Below are 14974 nucleotides of genomic sequence, written 5' to 3' on the forward strand. Positions count from 1 at the left end.
GGACACTGCCATTTAGAGAACGACACTGAACTGTATCGACCTAACACAGAAGTTGTATCGTTTGAAATGACTTCAGCTAGCTGTACTTAAACTCTACATTCCTGACGAAGTTTTTAAAACAATGCCTTCACTGATTTGATTAAGGGAGGCGGGGACGTCCAAACCTACCCTGCCACAGCGAAGATGACCACGAATTCTTCCACAATGCTCTGTTCTCTCCCTTTGAATCTCGGCAGGCTCTGCAACTCAGAACGACTGCCGTTTGCAGACCCAGGTTGAGTCTGCAGCCTCCACTTCCGGTCTCTTGGCCCACTCTCTTGTGTCACAGCCCCCCCCCCCCCAGGTGTGAGGATGCTCTAGTAGCCTGTGGAGAAGCCGCTGCACAGAGGAACTTGGGCTCCCCCCTGGCAGCCAGCACTAGCCTGAAGCGGCGCCTCCTGCCCCAGCCAAGTGGCTCCAGCGGGGGCTGCACGAGACAGAGACGAGCCATTCCCACCAGGTACTCGCAAACTGCAGACTCCAGAGTATAACCAATTACTACTGGAACATACCTCAAACCTAACTCAAAGTAGTCTAAGATTTAAAATTAGTTAAAAGGAGCAGTGAAAGATGCAATAATTATATTTTTTCAGCAATTGCTATATGACTAAATGCTTCACACACCCTTATTCCCCACAACAACCTTATTAGATACGATTATTATTTCTTCTATTTTATAGATGAGGCAATTAATTACAGACTTGCGGATTAATTGCTCAAGAGCATGTAACAGGAAGATAATGTTCAGAACCACATCTGACTCCAAGGCACATGCTTAGCAGGAAAACAGGGATAAAGGAAATTCCAAGCTAACGCTAGGGACTGAAATTCTCAAAAATATAGTATGAATTAGAAAATAGTTACAATGTGGGTCCTGAAAGTGCCCCAATATTGCTTAGCATAACTTTCAAAATTGGCAGTAACATTTTTTGAAGCATAGTATTCAGAAAACATTTTCTTAGTATGTACAACTTTATGACGTCTACTGAGTACAAGTGTGACATACTAAAGAGAGCTTACAAAGATGAATGACAACGTTCTCGCTCTAAAGGTTCTTACATTTTGGTAGAAGAAATCAGGCATGTTACACAAGGTACCAAGTTAGAAGTAGCATCAAGTGAGGAAGAAGTGGTCTGGGAACTTACTCACTCATTCAACAGATATTTATTGGGTGCCAACGGAGCAGTGAACAAGACAGATATGGTTCCTGCTGATGACTCACATTACTTTTGCTAGAAGCACCAGAGAAGGAGGGATTCGTTTTAGCTTGGCTTGAACATCCGATCCCTGGGCTTTGGGCATGAGGAGTTCTGGGGATCGGGAGGGCATCTGAGGTAGAGATAACAGTGAGCAGAAAAAATGAAAAACACTAAAGCACAAGAAAATTAGGACACGCAAGGAACTTTAAAAGCAAGAACGATATTTTACTAACTTTCAAATGCAATCGATTTATTTTCTGTGCCCAAAGAAAAAACAGCAAAGATTTACAGCAGTGACTCTCAACCAGTGGCGATTCTGCCCTCCAGGGGACCTTCGGCCATGTCTGTCACAGCTGAGGGGGTGTGCTGGCCTTTATAGGCAGAGGCATGGATGCTGCCAATCACCTTACAATGCACAGGAAGGAGCCCCCACAAAAAGGGATCGCTCAGTTCCACCCTGGTAATGCTGCCAAGACTGAGAACTCCCGAACCACAGGCTGTAATAAACTGAAAGATGCACCTGGAATACTAAAAAGTATTTTAGGATAGATGAAATGCAGTAGTCTAGTTTACCTGGGATAAACCCAGAACGTGTAAAGGAGGGGAAAGTGATGCTGGCTGGCCGTGTGGATCTGAGTCTGTGTTCTCAGCTTGGGGACCGTGCAGTGATGGTGACCAGGGGCCGAGAAAACAGTAGAATGCCTGTAAATCACAGGGCCAGCCCTTCAAGAGCACGTGCCAACTCCTTGCTTTGAGAAACCCTGCCCTCTAACCACAATAATTCATACCCTAGTTCTGCTATTATGACTGATCTCACAACAACTCTGACTCACTAATCATAGAGTTATGTCCCCTGTTGTTTTCAAAGCCCAGCTCTATGTCACTTATTCTGTGAAGCTCCCCCAGTGTGCTCAGTTTAAAATATTCTTTTTTTGAACTTCTGTAGCATATCACCTATACGTCTCTAATAGCATTCTTGTGATTTGTCCTTCTTCTCAATGTAAGTTCCTTTGGGCCAGGATCCATGACTGGTTCACACCTGTAACTCCCAGAGGACCCACTATAGCATCTTACCCGTTGTAAGTGGTCAATACATATTTGTAGAATGAACAGTTGAATAAATATACACTACTGGAAGACTATAATTATATACAAACTACTCAGACTTCTTACAACTCTTTCAGCCTTTCCTCATTGGGCTCATTTTGTAAATCTTTAATCATTTTAGCAGCTCTCCAAGTTCAGCTATCGGGCCTCAGAGAGAGCAGGGCTCTTTAACAAGTCCAAAGCACTACTTCAGAAAACACAATTTTGTAAATTCCATTAAGTTTCTGTTCATTTCCCCATGGGGGTGGTGGTCAGGGTTGGTCTCAAAACATTTAAAGCACCTTACACAGGCAGAGCACTAAATTCCTCTGAGGACACAAGGGACAGTGTAAGTATAAGTATAAGCAGTAGAAACATTTCTACCGGCTGCTCACAAACGCCAGTTACACGATGATGATCATATTGTTTGGCTGCCGTTGTGGGGCGTATTTAGGGCCAAGAGAACAAACAATCTTAAACTATATGACATCACACAGCATGTAAGACTATAACGGGACAAGGATCAGTTATAGAATTTTAAAATATTCCTTTAAAAGACAATAAAAGACAGATTATTAATCTTTTATTATATACCTTAATAGTGGAATAAGTTATTATTTATGGTCAGCACATATATGCGATTATAACAGGGGTGGTTTAGGTTAACTTGCAGGACTTTGTTTTCTAAGTCCCCCTCCCTTTTCTCCTTCAACGTAGTCACTGTTTGGTGGTTGCTTCTAGTAAGTCTTTTGCTTCATTTATTTTGGTTGCTAAGTACGGAGATCCACCTGAGGACAATGAACAATAAATGGATTAAAACACACTTCATTATTGACATTTTTTAAAGTCTCAAATAGCAAAAAACACTCTTAATTATAATTCTGGTATTTTCCCACACGTTCATCCTCTGACTAATTATTTTATAAGCTGACTAGAAATCAAAACAGCATAAATTAAACTTGTTTGATGAAGCATTACAGACACCAACAATCAAAGATAACCTCTGAGAAAGATAATGAAAAAAAGTTATTATCAAGAATAATCTGAAAAACACTCAAATATTTCAACCATTTAACCAGAGAATTTCATGAAAGTAAGCGATGATTCGGTGAATAAAATACTGGTCTTTCACCAAGACCTTTTTAAAAAGGGAAGAATATTTCTCTTTGAAGGAGGATATCTTTCTGAAGGAGGTAAACAAATCCAAAGGATCTTTTGGAGTCTAATCAAACCTTGTAAACTCACAAAAATAAAACATATGTTAGAAAAGGCAACTATATACTACTCAGTTCTAAGCATGACATTTACTAATACAAAGGAACAAATGAACCAATGATAATGAAGATAACGCTGAAGGAAATGCCTGCTCCCTGTTCTCTGAAACGATTCCATTAGAATACTTAGGAAACACAGTCTCACATTCACTGCGCCCTAAAATAAAATGAAGTCAGTTCTTTTTCAGAGTTCTTTACAATGAATTCTTTCTAATGCAAACAAGAGGAAAATTGAGGTGAATTTAAAATTCAGAATCGTTATAAATCACAAACAGAACCTATTGGACACACAAAAATACGAGCCCCAGACTGTCACATTAAACCTATTTAAGCCTCAGCCGCCTTTTAACTTCTAGTCCCGAACACTTCATTGTTTAACACTCAGGCTAACAATCATATTACAGCTTACCGGTTTCTTTGTGTTTGTTTTTATTTTGTATTCTCCCCTTGAGTACAAACCACTTGTAGCTGTTGGAAACATCATAAGACTTCAGCAGCTTACAACAAACCAAAAAACATGTAGATACCGTGTTTCCCCAAAAATAAGACCTTGCCGGACAATCAGCTCTAATGCGTCTTTTGGAGCAAAAACTAGTATATAAGACCCGGTCTTAAAGTGAAATAAAACCGGGTCTTATATTAATTTTTGCTCCAAAAGACGCATTAGAGCTGATTGTCCGGCGAGGTCTTATTTTTGGGGAACCACGGCAGTACTGGCGTAAATTGTCCTGACTTGGTTCAGACCTTTTATTGATAATCATACCACTCACCTGATGAAGAGAAAAGAAAGCAGGGAAAACAAGTGCACACACATGGTGTTGGAGCAGAAAGGGCAATCAATGGGGGAGGAAGCTGTATCTAGCTCTTTGCCCTTGAGGATACCACTGCCATTTTCATATCAGGATCTGAATCGCTATGAACACTTACGGAATATATCATAGAGTGTCCTTGAATATACAATAAGAATAACAAATGAAGCTGATGAACGTTTCCACACGCACTGGGTTATGAAACAAACTGATTTCATGATTATCTTTGAAAATGATCTTAGAATTAGGTAACGTCAATCTTGGTAAGCCGTTTAAATGTTCAGTTACCAAGGTAATGCCAGGCATCTTGAATGTCCTCAACAAACAGGAAAATGTTAACTCAAACACAACCATATAATTGATTAATATGCATTCTGGATATTTAAATCACAGGCCACAATAGGCTCATTGAGCAGATAGAAAAAAATCAAAGGTACAGAAGATCAAAAGTCTCATTAAACATTACATTTATTGACGGCAATGTTAGAAGGAAAAAAGGACAGTTTATTCAGAATAACCATGAAGTACCACTCGCCCTCTAAGTCAGAGGGACGCGGGACTTCTCAGTTATATCCAGGGTAAGAACTTTGGCTTGGCTCTCATTCTATCCTCAATCTACCTTCCTAGGATTTGGAAAAGTTCCTACGTCAAAAATTACAATTCCTGTTATTTCCTTCAAGGAGTGCTTGGTTCAAAGTGAGACCCTATCGATGAGGGGCAATCTTATGAGATCTGACAAGTAGGGTGAGTGACAGGCTTTCTGGCTGGGCCTCTGTCACTGCTGTGCAGACGAGACCATGGGGTTTCCGGGGCAGCGACTGGGCTTCTCCCCGGTTCCAGGGGTGTCTCTGAAGCAGAAGCCGCCCAACAAAGCCGCTCTATCACTGACATGAGAGGAGTCACCCTTGGAGGTCCAGGCTGGAATTTAGTCCTCCAGACCTTCACGCAAACCACCACTTCCCTGTACTAAATGTTCTCCTGCTTAAAACATCTTGTTTCTGGCACTGAATCAATACAGGACACATATCCTACATTTAATGGAAACCATATTTGCTTGAATCTTTCAATCCTGCTCAAATTTCTTGGGGGAATCATCTTGAATCTATTTAATTAGAATACTCACGCTCACCCTTGACCTCTGGACCTTTGTACTTCCACTAAAAACTGCTGGAGCTCTTCTGGTTTTGGCTATCATGAACTATCATGTTTTAAACCAACCCTCCCATTAACACCAACTACAAGGGTTGAATAAAATGCAGACACATCGAAAGCAAAGAACTGGAGGTCTACCAAGTCAGCCAAGACTTGAGGTCCAAGACCCTGGATATAAGAAAAATGCATGGTGATGAGCCCAACATTCTGCACTGCTTTCTCCCTTCAAAGAAACCAAACATGAAAGAGTATATACTATACAATTCCACTTACATGAAACACTAGAAAAATGTATCTAATATATGAGGTTGGACAATTAAGTTTGCGAACTCATCCTAGAAAAAGCACTGCATACCTCATTGCTGAATATCACTATGGTCGCCTTCAAAGTACTCCCCTTGGGAAGCTATGCACCAACGCCAGTGCCTAGTCCACCCTTCCAAGCAATTCTGGAACTCTTTCTGGAATGGTCATCACAGCTGTTGTCATATTACCCTTGATGTCCTGAATGCTGAATGTCATCAAAATGTCTTCCTTTCAGTATTTCCTTTATCTTTGAGTAAAGAAAGAAGTCATTGGGGGCCAGATCAGGTGAAGAGGGAGAGTGTTCCAATACAGTTATTGGTTTACTGGCTAAAAACTCCCTCACAGACAGGGCCATGTGAGATGGTGCATTGTCGTGATGCAAGAGCCATGAATTGTTGGCGAAAGTTCATGTCGTCTTTTTCACGCAGCCATTTCAGCACTTCCAAATAGTAAACTTGGTTAACTGTCTGTCCAGTTGGTACAAATGCATAATGAATAATCCCTCTGATATCAAAAAAGGTTAGCAGTATCATTGCAACAAGTTCTTGAACTTAACTGTCAGACCTCGTATGGTGGCAGAAAGTGGAACAATCACCCAAACTAGGGTAGGGCCTGGCCATGGGAAGGAACACTGAGGAACAATTTGAGTTTTTATCAGCTAATATTTTGTTTGTTTTTGCATCTACATATATCCTGCGAGCTCTTCACTGGGGTTTATAATCAAAGATATGCTATCCCCATAAAAAGAGTTAGAATGTGTTTTCTTTTGCTTCTATTTCTTTTTCTTTTGGAAAAATTCACTTATAAAACTATCCTGGCTAGGCTTTTTATTCATGGGAAGATTTTTAATTACAGATTCAATTTCTCAAATCAATAGGATTCTCCTCATTTTCCATTTCTTCTTAGGTCAGTTTTGATGTTATGTTTTTCCTAGAATTTATTTCATTTAAATTTTAAATGCTTTAATATAAAGTTGATTAGTTATTTTTCAGAGAAGTAACCTCTGACTTTGTGAATTCTCTTGACCACTACTTTCTATTGTGATATTTTCCTTGATGCATGCATTATTTAGAAACATACTGATTAATTACCAAACACTGGGAACCCCTAGATGTGTGCATTATTGTTTACTAATTTAATTAGGTATATATCATGAATCCAAGATTGACTTTAACATTAGGAAATTAATCAATGAAATATATCGCATAAACAGAACAAAGAATCAATGTCATATAATCATCTCAATAGATGCAGAAAACTCAGTGCACTCATAATCAAAACTTTTAGTAAACTAAAAATAAAAGGAAACTTATTTGATAGAAGTATCAAAAAATATAGTAAATATACTTAGTAAAATGTTGATAACTTTGGCTTTGAGATCAGCAATGAGAAAAAGATACCTATTGTCATCATTTCTATTTAACACTATATAGAAGATTCTAGCCATTTGTAATAAATGCCCTCCTCTACCCCTTTCCCCAAAAAAGAAGTAAGGATTGGAAAGAAATTATTTTCCAAAAACTACATGACTGAGTATACAGAAAATACAAAGGGATCTAAGAAAAGAATGAAATAATTAATAAATGAATTTAATGAGCTGTTGGATGCAATCACAATTTACATATAAACCAATTTTTATGTCCTAGAAATAAATAACTATACAATGTAAATTTTAGAAACAACAAAATTTATAATAGAATTAAAAAATCAATACCTACGAATAAATTAAACAAATTATGTCTATGACCACAATTCGGAAAACTGAAACTCCTCATTAAATTAAAGATGATGTAAATAAATGAAAGGATATGTCTTGTTCATGGATTAGAAAATTCAGTATTGTAAAGACATCAACGATCCCCAAATGGATCCAGAGATTCACAGTAATCACAATCATCACCCCAGGAGCTTTGCGAGTGAATGTGTACGTGTGTGCTTGCCCATGTGCACATGCAAATTGACAAGATAATTCCTAATTTATATTAAAATACACAAGGCCACATATAGCCAAAAATATTAAGCAAAAATTTGAAGGATTTATACTACCAGAAAAGACTTGTTATGAAGCTACATAAATTAAAACTGTGTGGTACTGTCATAAGTATAATGAAATTAATCAACGAGAGAAAATACGAAAACATTTCCATAAAAATCTGATTACTTGATTAAAATAAGGTAACACTGTGGATCACTAGGGAAAGAAAGCCCTTTTCAATAAATAATGCTGGACCACTTGGATATCTGTATACAAATTGAAACTTTACCCATATCTCATACTACCTATTAATACAAAAATAAATTTCCAGTTTATTACAGACATAATTATGCAAGGTAAAAGTTCCAGAAATTATCTCCTGGAGATTTTCATGACCTTGAGACAGGCAAATTTTCCTAAACAAAACCAAAAAAGCACTAACTACAAAGGGCAAGTTTGATAATCTGTACTATATTAAAATTAAGAATTTCTGTTCATGAACAGACACAATAAAGCATATGCAAAAGCAAGTCACAGAGAAAAGATCTTTGCAACACAAAGAACTTACATCTAAAATACCACAATATATGGTGTTCCCAAAAGACAGTAAGAAAAAGAGACAACCCAAACGAAAAAACATAAATAAATGGTAGAATATTCATACCATGGAATGCTGTACAGCAATAAAAAATATATAAATGAATCATTACTATAACATTCATTGCTACATGAATGAATCTGACAAAAATAATACAAGAGAAAAGACAAATATAGAAGACTACATACTATATGATCCTACTTAAATAAAGTTCTAAACAGCAAAGCTAATCGATGAAGATAAATTGCCACGGGGTTATGAAAGTCAATTTGGGGAATGTAATCAACAATGTTGTAAAGATTTTGTAGGGTATCCGATAGACACTTGTCTCATCTTGTCTCATTAGGGAGACCACCTCAGGGAAGATGTAGATGCCTGATCACCGCACTGTACACCTGAAGCTGAAGCATAATGAATGTCAACTACAATTTATTTATACATATAAATTATAAATATATATATAGTTACAAGAAGCAGAGTACAGCATTAGGAATAGAGACAGTGGAAATGTAATGGCTGTGTGCGATGTCAGAGGGATAGTGGATGGGGGGGTGGGGGGTTGACACTGTGTGAGGGATATAAATGATAAATGTCTAAGTATTACATTGTTTTGTGCACCTGAAACTAATAATAAAATAAATAAATAAATTTAAAAAAGAGTCAGGATAGTAGTAACCTTTGGGGAATGGGGAGTGACTGGAAAAGTACATGAGGAGAGTTTCTGTATGGTTTTACTTCTCAACGTGGGTACTGGCTACATAAATGGGGTCACTTTGTGACAATTCATTTAGTCATATACTTATGATCTGTATACTTTTATGAACTTATATTTCAATTTTTGAAAGTTTATCGAAAAACTAACACTGGAGATATGTTCACCTCTCTGCAGTTTGATGACATTACAAATTCATATGGTCCAAAAATCCCTGGGGCTCAGCAAACCTACGATGAAGGCCGTGGTGATGAGGACAGTGACCGGGCATCGTTCTAACACATGATTTCATTTGGTTCTTGCAGCCATCGTTTCCAGCTGTGCAATTCTTGTTTCCATTCCATAAAGAGACTGAATCCCACCACAGAGTTCATATGAGGGGAGAACCCTGGCTCTTGAGCCTGCAAGCTTCTTAATCAATATACCAAACTGCTTCTCATTTTGTTACCAGGATTTATTAAACGTGCGGTTACCCATTCCTGGTCCTCTTCCTTTTTGAGAGGACTGAAATCATGCCTTGTGATTTGTCTTTTAAAGGACATATCTATCTATTCATTAAATAATAAATAACCTTGATGAGCAATTAGGTCTTCGATTTCTCTGCATTATCAACACAGCTCTGAATACACAAATGAGACCTGAGACTGGTGTTTTGGATGAGGAGGAGAAAAAGTGATGAGTCATTATTCCACTATTTTCTTTTTTTTATTAGTTTCAGGTGTACAAAACAACATAATGATTAGATATTTACACACCTCACAAAGTGATAAACCCATCAAGTCTACTACCCATCTGATATTGTACATAGCTATTACAATACTATTGACTATATTCCCTATGCTGTGTGTATGTGTGTATAAAATACATATACACACACATATATAATTATAGTTGACATTCTATATTATTTTATATTATTTTCAGTTGTGCAGCACAGTGATTATGCATTTATGTAATCTATGAAGTGATCCCCCCAATAAGTCCAGTACCCATCTGACACCCTACAGTCTTAACATTATTTACTATATTCTCCATACTGTATTCACATCCCCGTGACTATTCTGTGACTAACAATTTGTACTTGCTAATCCCGTCACTTTCTCCCTCATCCCCAACATCCCTCCCATCTAATAATCACCAGTTTGTTCTCTGTATCTAAGAGTCTACTTCTGTTTTGTTTGTTTGTCTATTCTGTTCTTTAGATTCCACACATAACTAAGATCATATAGTATTCGTTTTCCTCAGTCTGACTTATTTCACTGAGCATAATATCCTCTAGGTGCATCCATGTTGTTGCAAATGGTAAGATTTCATTCTTTCTTATGGCAGAGTAATACTCCATTGTAAAAATGTATCATAATTTCTTTATCGAATCGTCTGTTGATGGGCATTTAGGTTGTTTTTATTTCTTGGCTATTGTGAATACCACTGCAGCAAACATAGGGGTGCATATATTTTTTCGAATGAGTGTTTTGAATTTCTTTGAATAAATACCCAGGAGTGGAATTGCTGGGTCATAAGGTAGCTCTATTTTTCAATTTTTTGAGGAAACTTCATACTGTTTTCCACAGTGGCTGCACGAGAGTTCCCTTTTCTCCACATCCTCACCAGCACTTGTTGTTTCTTGATTTATTGATGACAGCTATTCTGACAGGAGTTAGGTGGTATCTCATAGTGATTTTTATTTGCATTTCTCTGATGATTAGTGATGTTGAGCATCTTTTCATATGTCTATTGGCCATCTGTATGTCCTCTTTAGAGAAATGTCTATTCAGGTCCTCTGCCCATTTTTTAATTGGATTGTTTGTTTTTCTGGTGTTGAGTTGTATGAGTTTTTTATAAATTTTGGATATTAACCCCTTATCAGATGTATCATTGGCAAATATCTGCTCCCATTCAGTGGGACATCTTTTTGTTTTGTTGATGGTTTCCTTCGCTGTGAAAAAACTTTTCAGTTTGATGTAGTCCCATTTGTTTGTTTTTTTCTTTTGTTTCCCTCGCACAAGGAGATGTATCAGTAAAAAAATTACTAAAGCTAATGTTTGAGAGTTTACTTCCTATACTTTCTTCTAAGAGTTTTATGGTTTGGGGTCTTACATTTAAGTCTTTAATCCATTTTGAGTTTATTTTCGTGTATGTTGTAAGAAGGTGGTCCAATTTCATTTTTTTGTATGCATTTGTATGTCCAGTTTTCCCAGCACCATTTATTAAATAGACTGTTTTTACTCCAATGTAAATTCTTGTTTCCTTTGTCTAGATTAAATGACCATATATGAATGGATTTATTTCTGAGCTTTCTATTCGGTTCCATTGATCTATGTGTCTGTTTTTATGCCAATACCATGCTGTTCTGATTACTATAAACTTGCAGTACAATTTGATTATCAGGGAGAGTGATACTTCCAGCTTTGTTCTTTCTGAGGATGGCCATGGCTATTCAGGGTCTTTTATGATCCCATATGAATTTTAGGATTATTTGTTCTAGTTCTGTGAAAAATACAATTGGTATTTTGATAGGGATTGCACTGAGTCTATATATTACTTTGGGTAGCGTGGACATTTTAACCATTAGAATTCTTCTTATCCATGAGTGTATGTTTCCATTTATTTGTATCTTCTTTAATTTCTCTCTGCAATATCTTACAATTTTCTGAGTACAGGTCTTTTATTTCCTTGGTTAAATTTATTTGTATTTTTTTGATGCAATTGTAAATGGGATTGTTTTCTTAATTGCTCTTTCTGATAGTTTGTTATTGGTATATAAAAATGCAACCAATTTCTAAATATTAATTTTTGTATCTTGCTATTTTAGTTAATTCATTTATCAGTTCTAATATATTTTTTGGTGGAATCTTTGGGGTTCTCTATAGCAGCATGCCATCTGCAAATAATGACAATTTTACTTCTTCTTTTCCCATTTTGATACCTTTTATTTATTTTGCTTGTCTGACTGCTAGAACTTCCAGTACTATGTTCAATAAAAGTGGTGAAAGTGGGCATCCTGTCTTGTTCCTGATCTTAAGGAAAATGCTTTCACTTTTCCCCATTGAGTATGATATTGGCTGTGGATTTGTCATATATGCTCTTTATTGTGTTGATACGTTCCCTCATTGCTGAGAGTTTTTATCATAAGTGGATGCTGGATTTTGTCAAATGCTTTTTATGCATCTGTTGATATGACCATGGTTTTTATTTTATATTTTGTTTATGTGGTGTATCACATTCATTGATTTGTGGATATTGAACCAAACTTGCATACCAGGAATGAACCCCACTTGACTGTGGTGTATGATCTTTTTAACGTATTGCTGAACTCAGTCTGCTAATATTTTGTTGAGGATTTTTGCATCTATTTTCATTGGGTATACTGCCTATAGTTTCCATTTTTTGTCATGTCTTTGTCTGGTTTGGGAATCAGGGTATTGGTGGCCTTGTAAAATGAGCTTGGGAGCCTTCTCTCCTCTTGCATTTTTTGGAATAGTTTGAGAATAGGTGTTAATTCTTTTTTGACTGTTTGGTAAAATCCACCTGTGAAGCTATCTGGTCCAGGACTTTTGTTTATTGGGAGGTTGTTGATTACTGATTCAATTTTGTTGGTAGTAATTTGTCTCGTCAGATTTTCTTTTTTCTCCTGAGTCAGCCTTGGAAAATTGTATGCTTCTACGAATTTATCCATTTCTTCCAGAGTGTCCAACTTGTTGGTGTATAGTTGCACAGAGTGTTTTCTTAATATTTTTTGTACTTTTGTGTTGTCTGTTGTCACTTCTCCTCTTTCATTTCTGATTTTATTTATTTGGGTCCTCTCTCTTTTTTCTTGATGAGTCTGGTTAAAGGTTTGTTAATTTTATCTTGGTATCACTGATATTTTGTATTGTTTTCTTTAGTCTACATTTAATTTATTTCTGCTCTGCTCTTTATTATTTCCTTCCTTGTGCTCACTTTGGGCTTCGTTTGCTGTTTTTTTTCCAGTTCCCTTAAGTGTAAAGATAAGACTGTTGATTTGAGATTTTTCTTGTTTCTTTCAGTAAGCCTGCCTTGTAACGAATTTCTCTCTTAGGACTGCTTTCTCTGTGTCCACAGATTTTTGGTTGTGTTTTCATTTTCATCTGTCTCAGGTATCTTTTGATTTCTTCTTTGATCTCATTGCTGACCCATTCATTATTCAGTAGCATGTATTTAGCCTCCAAATGTTTGTGTGGTTTTCAGGGTTTTTTTTGTTTGTTTGTTTGTTTTTTTTCTTGTAATTGATTTCTAGTTTCATACCAGTGAGGTTAGAGAAGACATTTGATATGATTTCAACTCTCTTAAATTTACTGAGACTTGTTTTGTGGCTTAACATGTGGTCTATCTTGGAGAAGTGTTCCATGTGCATTTTGAAAAAAATGTATTTTCTGGTGCTTTGGGGTGAAATGCTCTAAAAATATCAATTAAATCCATCTGAAATAGTGTGTCATTTAAGGCCTCTGTTTCCTTGTTGATTTTCTGTCTGGAAGATGTGTTCATTGGTATCACTGGGGTGTTAAAGTCCCCTACTATGACTGTGTTACTGTTGATCTCTGCCTTCATATCAATCAATATTTGCTTTATATATTTAGGTGCTCCTATGTTAGGTGCATAAATGTTGACTAGGGCCATCCCTTTATTATTGGACTGATCCCTTTTTTATTGTGTAATGTCCTTCTTTGTCTCTTATTACAGTCTTCATTTTAAAGTCTATTTTGTCTGATACAAGTATTGCTACTGCAGCTTTTTCTCATTTCCATTTGTGTGAAATACCTCTTGCCATCCCTTTGAGTCTGTGTGTCTTTTGATCTGAGGTGGATCTCTTATAGACAGCATACGCATGGGTCTTGTTTTCTCATCCACTCAGCTACCCTATGTCTTTTGATTGGAGCATTTACTCCATTTACATTTAAAGTGATTATTGATAGGTACATAGTTAGTACCATTTTATTATTCATATTTTTTATCTTCATTTGTTTGTTTTCTCCTTTTATCCTTGTGTCTTTCTTAGACAAATCTTATCACGGATTTTTCCATATTTCTTAACTCTCATTGAAACTTATAAATGTCTACATTCCAAATCTGTAAGACAGAAGTAAAAAGTATTGCCATCTACCGATTTGAAGGGTTCTTACAGGCCACCCACCTCTCTAAGAAGAAAACTGTTACAATCATATGGAGGCAGACAGGAGTTTGACTTCTGGCATGAAGAATTCCACTGATCTGCTCCCCAGTGAAACTGCTGAAGACTATCAAAAATCCTAATGATTTGAAGCCTCTGGAAATGGTCTTAAAAGCAAAAATTTTAAAAAAAGAAACATCTATTCAAGAAAATAGATGAAAATTCAGTAAGAAAAGCAGGAATCTGTGGTATTTGAACCAAAACAGCTCCCCCCCCACACACACACACACACACCCCAGTTCAGCAAGACAGAGGCTCCAAGCTGGACTGCTGCAGCCAAGAACACAGGGCTCCCTCTCTTCCCAGCTCCTGGAAAGAGGGCTTTCTTTCTGGGAGGAACAAGATCTCCATATTTCTGTTCCTGCCCTCGGCTGCCTGATGCTTAGGCTAAGCCCCAGACAAGCGGAACAGAGGCTCTACCGTGGGCCTGGCTCCCTTAGACTGCTGGGAGCTCAACAGCCCTTCTCCCAGTCCATAAGGCATGGTGGTTCTGTACCAGGAGAGGCAAGTCAAGAAGACCTCAGGCTACTGCCCCCTCTATTGCACACTTAGCTCCTACAGTAGGGGTTTCACTCAGTGAGAAATCTGTGATAGTTTTCTCTCAACTCCAGAGCCCTGGCCCAGATTTTTGCCTGTGGA

General features: G+C 37.2%; 1 protein-coding gene across 1 annotated transcript in view; it reads right to left on the minus strand.

The window, feature by feature from the left end:
* Positions 1-2890: 2890 nt before the first annotated feature.
* Positions 2891-14974, minus strand: part of DNAJC15 (DnaJ heat shock protein family (Hsp40) member C15) — a 62623-nt gene continuing 50539 nt past the window's right edge. The window contains exon 6 of the mRNA XM_019749795.2: positions 2891-3112. Within this exon, the coding sequence (XP_019605354.2) occupies positions 3042-3112 (71 nt within the window). The 3' untranslated portion in view covers positions 2891-3041. The remainder of the gene's footprint in view (positions 3113-14974) is intronic.

The sequence above is a fragment of the Rhinolophus sinicus genome, linkage group LG04 (genome assembly GCF_036562045.2).
Source record: "Rhinolophus sinicus isolate RSC01 linkage group LG04, ASM3656204v1, whole genome shotgun sequence".
NCBI lineage: Eukaryota > Metazoa > Chordata > Mammalia > Chiroptera > Rhinolophidae > Rhinolophus > Rhinolophus sinicus.